Raw genomic sequence first — 19,556 nt, 5'->3', positions numbered from 1 at the left:
CATGAGGATTTAGTTATCTAGAAGTGTAAGAAAAAAAAAATGTGTCCGGCATTGAGGGGGGCAAAAAAGAGTCCTTTTTCAGGATATGGGTCAACTATGTGGTTCTATATATATCTATGTGTTTTCTCTCCATATGAAGACATGTGTGCTTGCATAATTATTGCAGGATGCAATATATATATATTAGAATCATTACAAAGCTGTGTTTATATATATATATATATATATATCATTACAAAGCTGTGTTCGAATGAAAATTAGTGCTTCTCCACGCAAAATTCCAATAACTTTTATGTGGTAAATGATGTAAGGGAGAGCAAAGAGTATAAACATTCATCCAATGAGATCTTTAGCCCGAACACGAACAAAACTATGTCAATTAGGCCAAGATTAAAAATTAGATGAATAAGAAATAAGATACACTTGTGCCTACAAGTGCCTTAATTAATCACTAAACCTTGTCTCGTCGTTGTAATTAACTTTCATTCCTAGCTAGCTTCCTCGCTACCATGGTTCATAAAGTCTACGGCGCAGTACCGCTGCTGGTATTGGTCAATGACGTAGGTGCGCATAAACATACTAAAAAAGGGATAGGTATTTGGTTTTTTCTTTCCCGATTGTTGACGTGCTGCCTCTAACAAACAGAAACATCTAGCTAATCATAAGTTCACGAATCAGCAGACAAAAACTCAAGAACAATGATGCAATAGTCATCAGAGATTGTTTCTAGTCAAAATCCACTTCGAATATTCACCTTTTCATTCTTCTACTTACTGGAGATACTGTTTTTAATTTCTCTCGAGGAAAAACCAAACTTCGGAGAAAATCTTAGATGAATGTTTTGATTTTTCACATAAATTATTTTTTTGATTCCATGATCAGAGTTTCCATGTGAAACTAAACAAAAGTAGCTTAATTTCCGTTAAAAAAATAAATAAAAGTGACTTATTATTTTTCATCTTGATCACAAATCAACCAAAAAATAAATAAATTCTAATTTCCATATATAATTCTAAAAAAGATTAATGTGCTCTCCCTTGATGTTTCTCTGTCCGTATGGACGCTTTTAGTAGTTTAAGCTTGTGTTAGGCTCGACACAGTGATTAACAACATATACGATAATTCATCATGGCCTAGATAAGTCATAGTTCTACATGATATTCCGGCACTTATTGAATAAGAATTTTGCTCATTTCTAAACAGTTTATATAAAACCAAAGTACGTTTTACTTGTTGATTTTTTCAATAATTAGCTCATAAGTTTACTAATCTTATAATCAAAAGTATACCATTATTAACATAAGCCCACATGATTTTTTTTATCATGATAAAAGACATTTAAGTTATTTTTACTAGTACATTCGTACTTTCATAATTCTTAAAAAGAGAACATAATAATATATATAAATTAACATAAGAAAAATAGAAAAGAGGTAGTATGTGGGTCCAGCGTCATCGCAATAATCCATGGTATTGCCAGGCTAAAGGAAGCAAAAGATTTTAAGCCGACGCAAAACTTGAGCGTGACAAAATAGGCAGTGCTGACGACACTCTACAGTCCTATTTTTCAAAACTTTTCCTTTCAAGTATTCTTTTAATTATTTTTTATTTTAAATTAATATTTTTTAGATTTTTTCATGATTTTAATATGTTAATGCTAAAAAATAAAAAATATTTTAATATTTTTTAATTAAAATATACTTTTAAAAAAGCTGTTCATAAATTGAATATCTCTGTTTATCATCATTGATATTTTTACAGTAGCAAGAACATATATATAGAGGAATTACAGCTTGGAATATCTATGCTTCCTTTTGTTTTTTCCGAGGTGAATGTCAATGGGTTATTTAAATATTTGTTTGAGAAAAAAAATCTAACTTAAGTTATTCTTTCACTTTATATATAATTTGAAAAATAAAAAAATGTGGCACTCTCGTCATTTTGCCATTCTTTTTTTTTTCTTAAAAAAAAAAAAGCAACCTCTGATTAATTTCCAAAGCGAGAATGACCAAGAATCTAACAAATTGCATGATCGAGCACATGGGGAAGAACGTGAGGAGTGAAAGACTGGAATCTCAGAGGCTCATGAGGGAGAGGGAAAGAGAGATTTAAAGAAGTAAAAAACAATGCATCTCAAAAGCGAAAGCTGCCATGGAAGCAGAGAGAGCATCCTCACGCCTAAACTATAACATTACATGTGGCATCAACAAAAACGTTAATACAACATGCCGTTGCTTGGATTTCCGAGCTCCTTCTTCAAATCTTCTTCTCCTTGTTTCTTTCTTGTCTATGTTTTCTTTTTCTATTTTTTATCACCCACACCCTCACCGAGTCACATTTCGATCGACAATTTTCGGATCACTCTCGTCATTCATCAAAATCCCTCACAACCAACCGACCACAAAAAAACCCATGTCCACAATCACTGTTTCAATCTCATGAGAGAGGGGGAGAGAGAGATTTACTTTTTTAACAGATTAGAAATGGCTTTATTCCTTTATGGTAAATAGCCTTGGTTTTTGGGAAAGCAGATCTAAATCCCAGATTCCAATATTCCCTTATACTAAGATGCAAACCCAACAAAGATTTTCAATAATGACGATCATAATCCCCAAAAAACACGGTTGAGATTACAGACATTATGTTTTTCTTTTTATAATATTGGTCAGGGAACAAAAAATCAAAAAAAAGTTGAAGAAGTTCTAGCAGTTTTTGTACATTCTTGCATAACTTTTGACTCTGTCTAGAGACTAGAGACTGTAGTCTTACGTTAGTTTTTCGCAAACAAAATCCAAGAATCCTATACTAGATCATGGGGTGTCTATGCGTGGATTTGAGTGGAATTTTGGCGTTTCTTTCCTTTGCACCTTCTTGTCCATATACATCTATCTCTAGCACTCTCAGTTTCTAACAAGCACGGATACAACAAATAAGTACTTCTCAATCGGTCAATCACCCATAATTGTATAATCATTTCCAGTCTCCACACAAAACAAACAAATAAGTACGTCCAAAACCTTCCAAAACGATATTCTTCTTTACCACTCTCTCTTCTCAACTCTCACTCCGTCACTTTTGTGTCAAAATCTAAAGAAGTTGAGGGCACAAAGCTTAATGTGCTCAACAGCGATTTTTCTTGGGCATGTGAAAAATAACTTGTCCCAGGTTATAATTCCTAAGACTTTATGAGGGCAACGAGACATTTAGGAATTTGAAGTTGGGGAAATGGATGATTAAGGGAACTGAGGTTGCCGGGAAATTAATGAATGACTCACTTCAAGTTCGATGATGCGAGGTACTAAGAAAAAAGAAAGAAAGAAAAAAATCTTGACGACTAAGAAAGATCAAGGAAGAGTCAGGGAACCATTCAATCCAATCCAAGAGTTTAGGTAAGTTTCCACCATACGATTTTATATTACTAAAACAATTTTGATTTAAGATTTGCACAAACTCATCACTATCTGGTCTGTATTCAATTTAAATTAGAAAAAAGAATGGAATGGTAGCTAGATTCAAAACTCATGATTCTTAATTTGATCAATGAAGCTTTGATAACATGGTAGGAAGCACTTGATTTTTATATATCTCCAAACACAAACTGTATAACATAACCATCAAGAACTCGCCAGAAAAGGGAGATTGCCCACTGTGTTAACCTTAAAAGGCCAAGAAGACCCTAAACATTGTCTCATCAGTGTACGTGGTTGTTCTCTTTCTAGTTTTATCAGCATAACGGGCACAAGAAAGAGAGTTGCAGACTTGCAGGGTATGGAGACCTGTGTACATTTCATGAAAATAGTGAGGCTCGTCGAACTCTGAAGCTACTTTCACTTAACAAGAATAAAGGCCGAATTCCTTCGCTAGAGGGGTTCGTTTTAGCATTAAAGACGGGTTCGATAAAAGCAAACTCAATCACGAGGACAAGGATGCATGAATTTAATGCAAATGATAAAGACCATCATGATATAATTAGACAATGTACAAAATGTTCTTCCAAATTTTGGGGATGATGCTCAAGAAAGAAGAAAACATAACTTTCACAGATTGAAAGAAGAAGCATATTGTGCAAACAAAGAAGTTTTTTTTTTTTCACATATCATATCAACGAAAATCGATCCCTGAGTACACTGCGCTGCTTATATTGATAAGCCAATTATAATAATTTAAGCCATTCATGTCAGATATCCAACTCCATGAAAACATATACCCTACTTTTGTAACATAATCCCATAGAATAGAATACAAGGAAAAAAATTGCTAACAGAAAAATAAACTTCAAGACTAGAAGCCCTACCATTTCTAAGTTCTTTAATTCAGTAGATCATGAATAGACAAGTTCTATGATCCATCCTTCACGTCGATCAGCATAAAGATTCTAGGGATTGGAACTTGCAGAGTTAGGATAATTGGTTGAAACTTGAAACACGTCTTTTTTCTTCGAGTTAATTACTGATAGCTTTAGTGAACCTGTAGTAGTACAATAGAAAACACCAAGATTGGGTGGAGTTTTGGATAGAAAGCACATCAAAATCATAGAAGATGGCTTGTAGAAGAAGAAGTGAAACCCGGAAGATCGGTCCATGCATTATTCCCACCCCAGTATTGATCGTTTCCTGAAATTCCCAAAAAATTTCTTGATAAATTCAACCCTTGATTCTCTTCCATTTTGACCGAAGCTAGCTGAGTAACCCCAGTACTGTCCAATGGCCTCGACCGAATCTGACCAGAATAATTTGATGGTCCAATCCCTCCACCCTCAAATGAATACAATCCACTTGATGGTTCCAAATTAGATAAGAAAGGATATTGCTGAACTTGATGTTGCACTTGTTGCAATCTCCACTGCTCAACAAGTCCACTGGATAAAACAGATCCACCAACACTATTTGAACTAGTACTATTTTCCATCTGAAATTCAACACCACCACCACCACCAGCTGTTGCCCCAACTGAAGGCAGGATTCCACCAAAATTTAACCCAATATCTGGGGAATTATAGTCACCAAGATGATGTAAAGGTGGGAACATTGGTAACAGTGGTGGTGGAGTGGCCATGTTCCCTGTAATATCAGTAGTGCCACCATTAGAAGAAAGTCCACCACTTGAGCTAGACCCAGCTTTAACTGGAGATTTTGATCTACCACTTCCTTTGCTCCTTTTGTTCCTTCTACAGCCACCGCCAACTGGCACGTTCCTTAGTGCACCTCCTCTAGTCCAATATCGCCTGCAAGTCTTGCAAAAGTGGCGAGGCTGGGTGAGGCTATAATTATTGAAGTAACAGAATTTGGTATTTGTTGATTCACATCTTGGACATTTAAGGGCCATCTCAGGTAGTGGAATCTTGGCTAGCCTGGCTCGATCAGTCATCGATCCAGGCCTGATTGAGCCAGCTGTGGTGCCACCACCATCGCCACCACCTGTAGGTGGTCCTGACGGCGGTGGAAGTTGAGTGTTTTCATTCCCAGCTCCAGCTGGAGGTTGATTATTATGTTGCTGCAAAATCAAAAGTAAAAAAAACAAAAGAAAGAAATCAAATATTTAGTATATTCAAGAGGAGATAAAATAAAAATTAAAAAAAAAGTGAAGGATAGGAATATTATTTATCTTTTGAATTGCTTTTTTGGAGAGGAAGCTAGCTATCTAGTCGCAAGTAGAGAGAAAATAAGAGGGGGGGAAACTACCTGCTGCCAGTTGGGTGGATCTAGATAGACCGGAATGGATGAGAAGACCATGGTGCTTGAGCTTTAATTCTCTCTTTTGTAAAGTTTGATAGGGTTTTTTGAGGGGGGAGATATGGTGGAGAATCACATCAAGAGAAGAGAGTTGCAGACAGAAAGAGAAGGAGATGGAAAGATAAAGGAGGCGTCTGTGTGTTTATTTATTTTGTTCTTTAACCATCTTCCTCCTCAAAATTCTTTCTTTTTGTTTTATTAAATTTCTTAAAGCTTAGGGTTTGAAAGGAATGAAGTGAATAGTTCTCGTATCTTAACCCGTAAGCTTCTTTCGTTTTTAATTTACAACATCCCCCAGACCTCTTGTATAATGTGATTAGTGGCCATGCAGAGAGCAGTGAAGTTTAATATTTTATATTATTTTATTTTAAATATTAAGAGAATTAAAAAGCTAAGAAAAGCAGGTCTTGGTAAGGGCATCCTTGGTGGAACTGTCACTGTCGAATGTACCTTTTTTTCCCTGCGTCTGTCCCCTCTTTTTTTCTTTTTTTTTCATACTGTTATTTTTGCATGACTATTTTGTGACAGTTTATTTTTTTTAATTGTTTCTTTACGTAGATTATTGTCATAATAGAGAGTTTTTTATGCCCTTTATACTTTCTTTAATATTACCATTAACTTTCAACTCCCACTGGGGAAATATTTGCTCCCAAGCCCGGCCAGTGTTTTTGCTGACTGCGTGGTTGTTGTAGGAATTAAGCGAACTATTATATATATATAATATGGAATGGTACTTCTCCAATAGGAGTATCTGATTATTTAAATTATAAAAAAATTGTTGATTTGAATATACTAAATAATTAATGTTCTCGAAAATATCTGAGGATCTTGATCCATTTTCAAGTAATTCACTCAAAAAATTCTTCTGACATTTATGAGAAATTTAAAAGGAAATTCACTTATTTTTTTAATCAGAATTTAATTTCAGGTCAATTAGGTGGCCACAAGAACCTCAATTACAAATTATTCTTGCCGTGAAATTGAAAGTTTTAAAAAGGGAAAAATTACAAGATAGCATTATAGGGTCACATCACCACCAGCTTAAGGGACCATAAATTATTTTTTTATTTCTTTCTAGTAAAAAAATAAAAAAAATTGAATTGTGTATGACGAAATTGAAGTTAGGATAAATGATACACAGAACAGTATTAATAGCCGGATGCATGGCTATAAATGTATACAACTTTATGACCATGCGTTATTGTTTTTGAAGATTCGTGACTACTTTGTGTTTTCGTTAAATGAGTAATTCTTTTAAATAAAAAAATAACTTTTCTATTTGCGAATTAGTCCTCTTATTTTGAATGTAATAAAGAATATATTTCGAACTTGATGGAACCACATAATTTTATCAACTAAATAGTCTATGTCGTCTACATTTAGACACCGCATAAAAATAATAGGTCTAAACATTCTCTGAACTTTCTGTCAAAAAAAAATATAATTGTTAATGTCCAGAATTTTATTTTTTTATTGTTTGTTTATGCATGATTTCTAATGTCACGATCACTTCATACGGGCTCTAATTTCATTAACCAACATAATAGCTGCTGGTGTTTGAAAATTTAATTGGTTTAAAGTGTTTTTTATTTAAAAATATATTGAAATAATTTTTTTATTTTTTAAAATTATTTTTAATATTGACATGTTAAAGTTATTTAAAAATATAAAAATTAAATTAATTTAAAAAATAATATTTTTAACTATGTTTTCAAATACACGGCACGTATAGGATATTTGGTGGGTAAAATCACTTAATTAAGACAGATGAAAACATGATAAAATTAGGAATTTTTAAAATTAGAAAATTTCATGGAAAATTAGTGGAAGTCTCGGACCAATACATGTCAATGGAAACATCAGAATCCACATGGTCAGTGGATAAAACCACGTACGGCAGAGGGGTGGTATTTTTTTAAGAAAATAATGTTACGGGGAAGTAATTTAATTTTAAAATTAGGAGTTTTCATCGAAGACTCAGGGAAGTCTTGGGCCAATTTACCTCACAGAGATCAATAGATGCACCACAATTAATCCACATACAGATGCTCATCTCAAATTCTAAGGCCCTGATCAAAAAATTCAAAATCCGCTATGTTCTATCAGTAGTATTTATCAATGGCAAAAGCTTTTTTTAAGGGAAAAGAAAGATTTCTAGCAATATCAACTGAATTTTTGCTTCGAGTTCATTAATTAGTTTGGGAATTTTAGTGTGGATCTAAGGATGATCAGCACTAGGCTTCGCTGAATCAATTAATTGAGATATATATATATATATATATATATATATATATATATATATATATCAAAATGGAAAGGGAGTAGCAAGGAGTGCATGCATCTCAAACTAGTCAAAAACTACTTTAAGTGAGAAAAAAATTGCCAATCAAAGAGATCACCAAGGCGCCAATCAAGTACTTTTATAAACTCTTGAGGATGGATTGGAATATATTCCATTTGGAACGACAGGACAGGTTTTGCTTTACTATTGATAGGCAATGCAGCAATCATAAGCCCTCAAATTAATTTTCCTTGGGTTAGGTTATCTTCACAAGGTTCAGGAAAGGATGATAGTGGTGTCAGTGGCGCCCAAGCCGCCGGTTGTGGGCTGAAGAGACTAGTCGTCATCAGATGCTCACGGTCGGGACATCGTTGCTTTTCGCTCGTGCCACGTAGGATCCCCATTGGGTCCAACAGCACCTTCTTGTCTATATTAGCCTACCAATCTCTCTGTGAACTAGCTCTGAGTACGTCTATGATATGATATATATGCTCACATTTTACAGCTATATATCTCCATCTGGGTCGGTGAAAAAGTAGGTCTCGCCAAAGGGTCCCCGCATGAAGCATGAGGCCAAGATCATTTTATGTTGAAGTTTTCGTGGACCAAGACTTTGCATCATCATCATCATCAAATATATATATATATATATATATATATATATATATATATATATATATATATATATATATATATATATATATATATGGCACATCATTTCGTATATGGAATCTCATCCTCTGATATCCCACACGAATGTACGTCTCTTAGTGGAAGGGATATTTGGGCCAAAGGTATTGGTACCAATACCATGAATTGGTATATACATGATTCGATGCCTTATTATATTTATCGTGAAACTGTTGACTTCTTGTTTGGTTTTTTTCCCCGGCTAAATGAAAGTTATTTCGAAAACATATTCAACAAAAACATATAATGGATCATGTTATCCAACACCAAATGAAAAGAGCAAAGATATAAAGTCGATCCTCCCCTCCTTTCCTCTCTAAAAGAACAAAAACCTAGTTTTTTTAAAAAACAACCATTTCGCCGTTGCCTATGATTCTCACTGGCACATCTCTCTCTTTCTCTTTCTTTTTATTCATCATTTTAGATTACCTATTCTTTTAATTTTGTTTTTATAGATTTAGGTGTCGGATTTTATCGATGTGATAGTATTTTCTTCTTTTAAATAAAGATTTGGTGATTATTTTCTAACTAGATGGGAAAAATTAATACTGATCAATGATTTTAAATCTCTCATCAATAAGGCCTAATAGTGAGACTCATTCCACCGTTAATATTTATGATGGTTCAAACTTATTTGTGAGCATGAGATCGATGCAATCAATTCCTAATTATAATTTCTTCTCTTTTTTTTTTCTGAAACAGCAATTTATAATATAAGGAAAAGAAGTCAAATTAAATTAAGAAACTAACGTGGTTAATGTATTCATGCAATGTGGTGTACCCTTATGACGACTTTGATGAATCGATCCCACGGTGCGTGAATGTACTTGGATTCATGACTGATTGGCTGTGCGATGTTAAATTTGTCAAAACTCATATCATGACCATTTTGATTTCAAATGTGGTCCAAAATAAGAGGAGGAGGAGAAAAGGGTTTGGTTAAATGGTTGCATTATTATGCATGGACAATGTCCTTACAATCGCTTTTCCCTTCAATCGTACACACATCCTGCATCTCTGAGTAATCATGCAAGGGCTAGCTCTGCCCCCCTGCAGAGGTGGAAAGATGGCACCATGTTGAAGAAACTTTACCTGCATCCATGTAATGAGTAGCTAGCAAATTGCTACATATATATCACATTCTTTCTCTATACATTAGCATGCACACATCACTTTCAATATCCATGTATATTCGAGAAACCAGAGATCTTCTCCTTATCAAGCTACGATATTGCAGTAAAGCATATGAAAGAGCTTAGTTTAATTGACGCATGCGCGTAGACCATAATAGGGAGTGCGGGTGTGATTTCATACAGTGACCCGAACGTAAATGGTGATGCGCGACTGGTGATGAGAAGAAAGGCACTGTGATGCAAGCCAGAAGTGGCATCAAACCATAAAAACAAGTAATTAATATATATTAAAGTTTGGCTGGTGGAGTTGTGCTCCTCTAGTCTTCTTGGGTGGTATCAACGTACGTAAATCTGCAGAATTTTCTTCTAGTTGATCGTAATTGGTGTCTGCTTTTGATGAGGTCTTGCACTTTAGAAGCAGTGGCATGGGTTTTGATTGTAATATAGTGTGATTTTTTATTTCAATCCTGCTTGGTGCGATTCTCTTGTTGCCTATTCATAGGCGTTCCCTGTACTCTTTTGCTTATATTAAAAACAAAAAATAAAAATAAATCTGCTTGAGCATATATTATGTGACTTTCAAAAATGATTAATTTACGAACAAGTTTAGCATCCTAAGTTTTCATAATTACAATGTGTATTTATATGAAATTATAATTCATTATTAGTATGGCATTATTCTTTAACTTTTTGAAAATTTGATAGCGTAACTTATCATTATAAAAGCACTTGCGATTATTTTTCTTCTCAAGTTTTGTAAGGAGTATTTCTGCTTATAATTAAGTACGGATGGATGTTGCATATTAAAACTCAACTATCTATCCTCATTGTGTAATCATAGCTCATCGATGCGCCTTTTAATAAACAAAAAATCAATATATATTAAAGATTGAAAATTAAATGGCTCTCTCTCTCTCTCTCTCTCTCTCTCGTGAGATGGAATTAGATACCACTCTTAAGAGATATGGAGCATGGACTCGTTGCCAGACAAGCTTGCATCCCATTTTTACTTTATATGGCTGGCAAAAAAATAATGGACACCAGAGACAGAGAGAGCTTCATATATATATATATATATATGAAAACACTTTTAAACGCTATTTATGAGTGGAGAGTCACTCGTAAAAAATCAAATCATAAAAGAAAACTCGCATACTTAAATGTAAATTATAAAATATAAATAATAAAATATCCTCTTTTTGTAATTATTTTTTATTGTACTTAACTATTGCAAGTAAAGCTAATGCAAGTTAAGCTGGTGGCGAAGTTGCAAAGGGAGAGAGAGTGTTCAAGCTAATAGTGAGTCGGAGCCGATAGTAGACTTTTAACATTTATTATAATGATAAACTGTTCAACACTGCCACCAGTACTAAGGCTGAAAAAGAAGAGACGAGGCCCCATATTTTTCAATGGCAAGAGCTGTGGTCCACATATAGACCTCTCCATCTGCAACCACCACAGTAGATTTGGGATCAGACTCGATTCTTTCGAAATTAAGACATGTATGGACACATTAATGCATATACTTGCGTGTGTGATGAAAAAGTCTAATTGATTGAGATGGAATTCAATGTTTATAGCCACTCATGATATGATGACTTCATGACTGCACCCATGCTTGCTCTCTGAGATTCAAAGCCTAGCTGATAAGGATACATGCATTGATTGAATTCCATTTTGTTCCTAGTCTTATCTGCGCATATTTGAATATTTCAATACCAAAGCTAACTAATTATTTGCAGTGACAAGCGCACAAATGCTTTAGCGATATTATTTACTCTAGTTTTAGCTCCTGCTACAACTCTCATAACTATTAAAATTTTATTTGATTTGAATGTTAATTTTAAAATCTTAAAAAAATAATTAATACTAATCTAAATATCTATAATTATTAGAAAAAATTATTTACTTGAGCAAAAAACCTTTTTTTATTTTAGGTATATAACAACTAAAAACACTAGGTATGGTGTTTTTAATATATATATACACACGCTGTAAATATTATTCATCCTATTACATTTTAGTATTTATTGAAGTAATAATTTTTTTTCCTGATCATCAAACTTCTTTTTTTTTGGATGACTTGATCTTTAAGAAGCCAAAATTAAAGGTGAGTTGCTTTGTATTAATTAATATGAGATAAAATTAAAAATAAGGGGACTTAAAACAAAAACATAAAAAAATAAGATAATCATTTTAAAATTTCCTCGAAAAATTGACTTTGATTCTGTTACTTAGCAATTTATCCATTTTTATTCTAATTTAGTTATTTTAAAAAATCCACTTTTGATCCAAATCTTCCTTTCTCTTATTTTCTATCCCTGGTTTCAGGTGAGGGAAAAAATCATTTGATTTCGATGGTAAAATAAAAATATTGATTAACACTGAACTCGATTACCATAATAATCAATACTGGTTCCAACAAGTTTCATTTGACGAGATTAGCTTTACTTCAGTGTTCCTTTATATTTAAATTACTTGAAGAATATATTTAACATTGAGAAGTTTTTGAGTTTCGAGTTGATTTTTTTTTTATTTTTGAACTATTTTTTGAAGTATTTGAAGGTATAAACATGCTTATTTAGATCTTCAGGGTGATTTTATTTTTGTGTGTTTCTCGATTAAAAAAAGTTGAGAAATAAATTTTTAGGGGTAAAACACCCATGCCTAGATTTTACATCAACCCTTAGGTCACTATAATCTTTCCATGGGTAGCTACACGTCTAGGTTTTTTTATCAAGGCCAAGGCACGGTGGGGTTTTTTTTAGGGTAATTTGTTTATATATATAATTTCATCTTTATATTTTGAGTTTTTGTTGGAAAAAAAATCTTGACTTCTTTTTTAATGTCATACTTCAATATTTGGTTTATTTTAGATTGATCTTCATGATTTATTTTGTTTTATTTTTTATGAAGTTATCGTAATTTCAAATAAATATTCTGTCATTTTGTTTGTGCGATTTAGGGAACATCTATGTGTGTTGTTGTTTTTTTTATAATCCAAATTGTTTTTAGACTTACTAAGTCAACTGGGTTAAATCAAGTTAATCCCTAAACTATTTAATTTTTTTATACTAGAGAACATGTTAGCAACACCTACCTTTTTTGTGTTAAAAGAAATTAATCACATTCACATAGTAGCGTGGGTGACAATCTATTTTTTCTCTATGCTAAAATAATTGGGTTGCAATGTCAAATGATAATCTCAATCCAAAAGTTTAAATTGTTAGATGAGGTTTAAAGAATAGTTTTATATTATTTTCTAATACTCTCCTTTAAGTGAAAATTATTTAGAATTAAAACTTGTATATGTCCATACTATCTTACACTTAATTTTTATTAATTAGAAAGAGGTGATAGAATTTGAACTCATAACCACTTGGTCAGTAAGTTTTTAATATCATATTAAAAAACCATCTTAATCTAATATTCAAGCTATTATATAAGATTTCAAAAATAGTTTTATATTATTCTCTCACACACAATGCATGTACTTTACTGTAAAAATGAATAACGTTATAATTACTCATTTTAAACAGTAAAGTAGGTGCTATATACTCATTTTCTCACTCTATTTTTTATTTATTTATTTATTGTTAGAGTTTTTTAAAATTGTTTAGTATTGTGGTAATGATTGTTTTTTTTATAATGCTTTTTGCTTGAAATTTTTTTAAAATAATTATTTTTTATTTTTTTAAAATTTATTTTTGACATTAACATATTAAAATAATTTTAAAATATAAAAAAATAATTTAAAATAAAATAAAATAAAAAATAGATGTTTTAAAAAAAAAGCATCTGATAATATTATTAATCGCAATTCCAAATAGTAATTACACCTGTATTTCAACGGTAAAATGCAATGATTACTTTTTTCTCATTGTTTTTTTTTTTTTAGCAAGATGTCAAATCACAAGACCACCATATCTAAGCATATAAACACCCCCACCGTAGATATAAAATATATATCTAATAACGGATTGCCTGTATCTTATAATTGAGAGTAGCTCGTTATAATATTAATTTACTTAGGAGATAACTTAATTAATCATACAAATAAAGCATCGCTAAAATCCTAGCCCCCTCGGTACTGTATTTCTGATGTTTTCTGAACCTTTTTTTTTTTAAATTGATGGTTTTTTACTGTACTTCAAATTAAATATGTCAAAATTCATTAAAAACATTTTAACAGAATTAATTAATTTTAACCCAAAATCATTTTGGAAAAGTATTGGGAACGGGTTCTCAGAACTTCTGTAGCAAAATAAATACTCAGATTAATTTTTTTTTCTTAATTCACATAATTGAAACAAGCATTTAATCACAACTTCGTCCTCTCACGGGATTTTTAGGAGTGAAAGGATAAAAACAGCATGCTCTTTTATTATAATTTCTTTGATATGCAAAAACAGGATTACCCGTGGAATTCTGGCTTCTTTCCACTCATGAGCTGATATATATAGTCCTATGAAGTAGGGGGATGAGGGCTTCAAAATTAAATCCAATCCATATTTTTCACTCAGCTGTTGATCTCAAATATTTGCCATCCATGAAAACATGGTATGTGTTTGAGAAATTATGATTCATCAACGTTGTGAAGGGTTTTGTTTATTTTTTATTAACAAAAAGAGAATATTTATTAATTTTATATCAATTTAATATTAATAAAATCAATGTATTTTTAATATAAAATGAGCGATTAAAGTGCAATAACATCTCCAGAGGAAGAAATTGATAATGCTGACCAACTGATGCCAACAAGGTTAACGATCAGGCTTGTAGTATGACCAGAGTTCATCTTTTAATGCTTCCAGATAGTGTAACAAAAATGCAACAATTATTGAGAGATTTTCTGATGTCTCGAGCTGGTGGAAGCCAACCCAGATGGATTTTCAAAACACTGCTTGGAAAATACAAAAGGAAAATTAATGTCTCGAGAGGGATCAATACATGTTGCAGATCAAATCTTGATGATGGTCATCTTGTATCTGCAACGTATGGCTTAATAAAACTATATAAAATATATAATTGTTTATAGATTGGTGGTGTCGGAATCTAATTCCCCTATCTAATCAATGTTTGGTACAATATCATCTTTAACTCATTTTCATGCAAAAAGCAACTCTTCTTGTATAGATACATAGTTGGAAAGGAAGCTTGTTTTGCAGCTTTTGCCACCCATTATTTTGTTCCCTACTTGTCACCTCTCTTCCCCACACACCCTCCTTCCTCTAAATCGTATATAATAATCATATAAAACATCGAATTAAAGATTTCTTAACCCTTTCCGAGCCAGTAATTAATTAATACTGTTAAATATTCATATGTAAAGTATGGAAGCTGTAAATGGATATCAAGAAGCTGACAAATCTCACTCGAAAAGGGTTTCACGTGCTTATCTCGGTGAAGAATATTCTTTCTTGAGGCTGGATTGCAAATTATTTGTTTCAAGACAGCTCAACTTGGTGGTTAATCAAATATTTTAACAGCTGCTAATTAGTTTTATTGAGTGAAGTTTTAAACATTGAAAAAATAAATAAAAATAGTGGTCCATCCTGCATTATCTTCTGCGCCAAAATTTCATGGTGCTTTCACACGAAAGCAAAGACGCAAGATCAATGTGAGACCCATGCATGACCTCAATTATGATCCTCTCAGAGCTGGCTGCTTCGATCCTTCCTAAATTATTTTTCTATACGCAATTATATTTAAATATCGACAATAGAAACCATAATTCGGATGATATTCATAGCTAAAATTGATTTTTTTTTTATTTTAACCAGAATTTGACCAGCTATAATTTAATTTATAATTGGAAATTAATTAATCCTTAATAACTATATTGATGCATCTAATATTTGTCCAGAGAAGTCTTGATGATGGAGGAACTCAACTTGTTTTTCCGGTAAAAGAATCAATGGTCCATGATACCCAGCTCTGCATTTTATTTAAACCTGCTGGGCCATGACAAGGCCGACCAACTGGTCCGTTTCATACGTTGACGGGTTCAGTGAAAAAAAAAAGGCTTTGAAAGCTGACAACTCGACATGTCTAGTAACAAAACGACCCCGTAGTTGTTTATTTTATTTAAAAGATTTGAATTGAAAGAAGATTTCCAGATGAACGTAAGAGGATATCAAGTTATATTGATATATGATAAAGAGCTGTACAGACCGATATGGGGTTTTTCCTCGCAAAGAAATGAAGACAAACAACGAGGAACAAACCTTTTCACAACCTCAATCCTAACAATATTGTTTTTAGTTTTTTGGCAATCATATTCCTGGAACACTTATTTTTTTTAATGCCAAATCTATATTTGAATTTATCTTTTTGTTGTTTATGTTTCACCATGTACCGAAGCTATAATATATGAAACAATATTTTGTTTTTTCATGTAATTATGAAGGGATTGTTAACAGGGCGGGAAAAAGGTGTTTTTTTTTTCTTTTTCCTATCATGTTCTCGATAAACAGGGAGCCTAGACGGTTGTGTATAACCTACCCAAACCTGTTGTCGTGACAATGGACCTGGAGACTCAGCCCATCTACAGCATCAATCAAGATCTAAAGCAACCCCATGTATACAGCATGAAGGTTTTTACCACAACTTTAGAGAAGATGGGCTTGGGACAAAGCTAAACAGGACCCAGAACTCCGTTAGCCTGACCATGCTGATAACTAGTGATCTCGTCTGAAAAGCTTAAAGGGAGAGGGGGCACCTAATAAGTACCCCGAAGGTGAGGCATCGACAGTGACTGTAGAAGCAGATTCAGGTAAGCCTTCTTGTTTTTGTTTGCTTATCTGGTGCTGATTTGGGCATTATAATATCTCTCTTCTTCTTGTTTTTGTGTGTGTTTTCTTTAGTTTTCAACGTATGGTTTATTAATTATTATATGCTATCTGTTGCTTGGAAAACAAATTTCTGTGCCTAAAAGCTCATATCAATTTGATATTAGCTAAGAATTATCCACAGTCAATTTACTTTCAGGGGAGTTAATTATTAATTGGCATTTGTGTTACAGATGCGAAAAGGTTGATTGGTAGGAGGTTTATTGATGTTTCCGTTCAGAGTGGTATTCGGCTATGGCCTTTCAAGGTCGTTTCTGGTCCCAATGACAAGCTCATGATTGTGGTCAATTACAACGGGGAAGAGAAGCGTTTTACTGCTAAGAAATATCCCTTCAAAGATCCTTGTAAAGATGCGTGAGATTGCCGAGGCTTGCCTTGGCGCCACTGTGAAGAATGCTGTGGTCACAGTCCCTGCCTGCTTCAGTTACTCGCAACGGCATGCCACAAAGGAAGCTGATGCACTTGCTGGTCTGAATGTTTTGCGTACCGTCAATGGACCCATTGTCGATGCCATGGCTTACGGTTTTGATATGAATACAGTTGATTTTAGTGAGAAGCAAGTGTTGATTTTTTATTTGCGTGGTGGTACTTGTGATGTGTTGCTGCTTACAGATGCAGATGAATTGGAGCGCAGGATGAAGAAGCTTGAGCATGTGTGCACTCCCATCCTTGCTGTGATTTATCTGGCAGTTTGTGCTGACATGCACATTGGGCAGTGATGTTAATTTATCCTGGTGATGGCAATGACACAGGTCCAATCATTGATGAAATCGACAAGCTTTCTTTCGATGATTAGAATATGGTGATGGTGAAATGTTGCTATTTTGTTCAAAGGTGATTTTTTTACTGTCTTTTACAGATTATACATTTCAATATGGTTGTGCTGCAGATGCATTTTTTCTGGTTTTGCTTCATTGTCTTCGGCTTTTTCTAAGATTAGCTCATTGCTTGTTTGTTTGATAACACTGTCAAGACCACAAGTTGCAGATTCTTATACAGAGAGCTTAGTCAGAACAAGCTTATGGTTCCATTCATATACATCATAAATGAACAATCATCACATAAGTTTCCCAAAGTCCTTGTGCAAGCACCAAAATTGACCGTATCAGTTTTTGTGCTAGAGGTAAAAATTTAGTACTATATTATCGAATTCCGTGCGTTTTACATTCAAGTCAATGGTGACCTGATCTCAAACTCAAGTCTCACCCGAAATTGTCCCGATCCTTTTTATCTGGTATTCTTTTTGTACATACTTCTTTCCAATAATGGCAGGAACAAGGTGAGGGCCAGAAATTGGAATCAATCCCAGGACGATGTACTTGTGATGAGATAATACCAAATGGTCAAGGCAACAGAATGACACCATCTTGTGATGCCCTCACCTACACGGATCACTTAATTGGTGATGCTGACAAGAATCTGTGCCTCTTCAACCCCATTAACACCATCTTTGGTGAGTACTCAAGGAAAAGAAGGATAAACTTAGCACTCTGTTTTGTTCAGAGAATTTAATATTTTGAATCGCAAATATATTTTATTTCTTACGCCTATGTTTTTTCTTGCTTGTTAGGTTGGAACTTGTAAGGTAAATACTTCAAGTAAAGAAACTAAATTTTATGCTTAAAAGTTGTATCCTTTACCAAGTACCGGCTAAAGAATTATGTTTGAAAAAATTCCATCATTCCAGCATTTGGTGTTTTTGAGGGATTTTATTTATCAATTGGCATGTTATGTGCCACAGGTTCAAGAGGTGTTCCTCAGATTGAAATGTACCATTGACATTTAATTTAAATGATATCTTGAAGGTGGTAGTAAGGATGTTTTCCAGTGGTGCTATATTTTAAAAAATAATATAAATTATATTTTAAAATTTTATTTAATAATTTAAATTTTTAGGTTGAGATAGTTCTTTAATATGATATTAATATTTTAATGACTAAGTAATCATGAATTTAAATTTTATTATTCTTATTTATTTAATAAAAATCAAGCACAAAATAATATAGATTTATACAAATTTTAAATCTAAATAATAATATAAATTATATTTTAAAATATTATTTATAATTTAAACTTTTAAATTCTTTTAAATTGAGATGATTTTTTAAGATAAATGACAGGTGCGTTGTCCAAAGAAGACTCATAGAAGATGTTCCAGGAGACTGATGAGAAGCTCAAATCTGATGAAGCAGATGCTATTTTCTTCCAGGTGGTTTTTAACTGCCTTTTCTGTTTATATTCCAATATGGTTGTGCTACAACTTGCATGTTTTTTTTTTTTTTTGCCTTGTTGTCTTGACTTCTGCTGATCAGCTCATTGCTTGTTATTTGATTAAAGATTGTTTAGACCAGAATGAAGCAGGAACTGAAAAGTTAAAGCATCGGTATGATCTCACCACAACAGTCGAATTGCTACAATATATTGGATTTGGAATCACATCACTCTATGAGCTGCCATTTCTGGCATTTTTATTCAAATATGCACTGGTGCAGATGTGCAAGGATGTATATATGAAACTGCGATTTCATTCTGAAGAGATGACTGAATCTGTTGGACGTGAATTTTTTCCTAAAGTTGTCATAGAACTTGTAGGGTATGTTTCTTGTCAAGGCTTTCTGCATCCTTTGTGCTCTCAATGAAAGAATTCAACAAGCTGGTTTGGCTACTGAGGTAGAAATGATTGAAGCCGGATACTCTTCATGCCGGCGGAGTATTCACAGGGTACTGCAGAACATGAACTATCCCGCTCGTACGAAGTTGTATTGATGCAACAATTGACTTGACAAAAGTAAAGAAGCCATTTCTGTCGAAGAGTAGAGAGATGTTTGATATGAAAGATACCTAATCACATAAAATGAATGGCATCAAC

At 33.1% G+C, this 19,556-nt stretch overlaps 4 protein-coding genes across 6 annotated transcripts; 3 read left to right on the top strand and 1 right to left on the bottom strand.

The window, feature by feature from the left end:
• Nucleotides 1–3,552: 3,552 nt before the first annotated feature.
• LOC105127539 (dof zinc finger protein DOF3.6-like) lies at nucleotides 3,553–6,031 on the bottom strand. 3 transcript variants are annotated; one of them, XR_842652.1, is made up of 4 exons: nucleotides 5,682–6,031; nucleotides 4,566–5,493; nucleotides 4,295–4,467; nucleotides 3,553–3,776 (listed from the first exon to the last, which is right to left on the bottom strand). XR_842652.1 is itself a non-coding variant. In XM_011028882.1 (3 exons), exons 1-3 carry the CDS (start codon nucleotides 5,730–5,732, stop codon nucleotides 4,376–4,378), a joined length of 1,071 nt encoding a protein of 356 aa, XP_011027184.1. In that variant the 5' UTR covers nucleotides 5,733–6,031; the 3' UTR covers nucleotides 4,062–4,375. The 3 variants fall into 3 exon arrangements, 2 of the variants coding, with proteins under 2 accessions (XP_011027184.1, XP_011027185.1); XM_011028882.1 differs by lacking the exon at nucleotides 3,553–3,776 and having other exon boundaries at nucleotides 4,062–4,467; XM_011028883.1 differs by lacking the exon at nucleotides 3,553–3,776 and having other exon boundaries at nucleotides 4,398–5,493; nucleotides 5,682–6,030.
• A 10,304-nt stretch (nucleotides 6,032–16,335) lies between these two features.
• On the top strand, nucleotides 16,336–18,833 carry LOC105127675 (uncharacterized). The gene is made up of 7 exons (XM_011029051.1): nucleotides 16,336–16,611; nucleotides 16,861–17,454; nucleotides 17,496–17,521; nucleotides 17,661–17,810; nucleotides 17,960–18,140; nucleotides 18,493–18,519; nucleotides 18,808–18,833. Exons 2-7 carry the CDS (start codon nucleotides 17,406–17,408, stop codon nucleotides 18,831–18,833), a joined length of 459 nt encoding a protein of 152 aa, XP_011027353.1. The 5' UTR covers nucleotides 16,336–16,611; nucleotides 16,861–17,405.
• LOC105127676 (heat shock cognate 70 kDa protein 2-like) lies at nucleotides 16,361–17,406 on the top strand. The gene is made up of 4 exons (XM_011029052.1): nucleotides 16,361–16,432; nucleotides 16,545–16,611; nucleotides 16,861–17,041; nucleotides 17,112–17,406. The coding sequence occupies exons 1-4, from the start codon at nucleotides 16,361–16,363 to the stop codon at nucleotides 17,404–17,406; spliced, it is 615 nt and encodes a 204-aa protein (XP_011027354.1).
• LOC105127538 (uncharacterized) lies at nucleotides 18,800–19,372 on the top strand. The gene is made up of 2 exons (XM_011028881.1): nucleotides 18,800–18,896; nucleotides 19,000–19,372. Exons 1-2 carry the CDS (start codon nucleotides 18,837–18,839, stop codon nucleotides 19,324–19,326), a joined length of 387 nt encoding a protein of 128 aa, XP_011027183.1. The 5' UTR covers nucleotides 18,800–18,836; the 3' UTR covers nucleotides 19,327–19,372.
• Nucleotides 19,373–19,556: the final 184 nt, after the last annotated feature.

This window comes from Populus euphratica, unplaced genomic scaffold, assembly GCF_000495115.2.
Source record: "Populus euphratica unplaced genomic scaffold, PopEup_1.0 scaffold13.1, whole genome shotgun sequence".
Taxonomy (NCBI): Eukaryota; Viridiplantae; Streptophyta; class Magnoliopsida; order Malpighiales; family Salicaceae; genus Populus; species Populus euphratica.
Note: the sequence above shows the minus strand (reverse complement) of the source record. Positions and strands in the feature narration are given on the sequence as shown.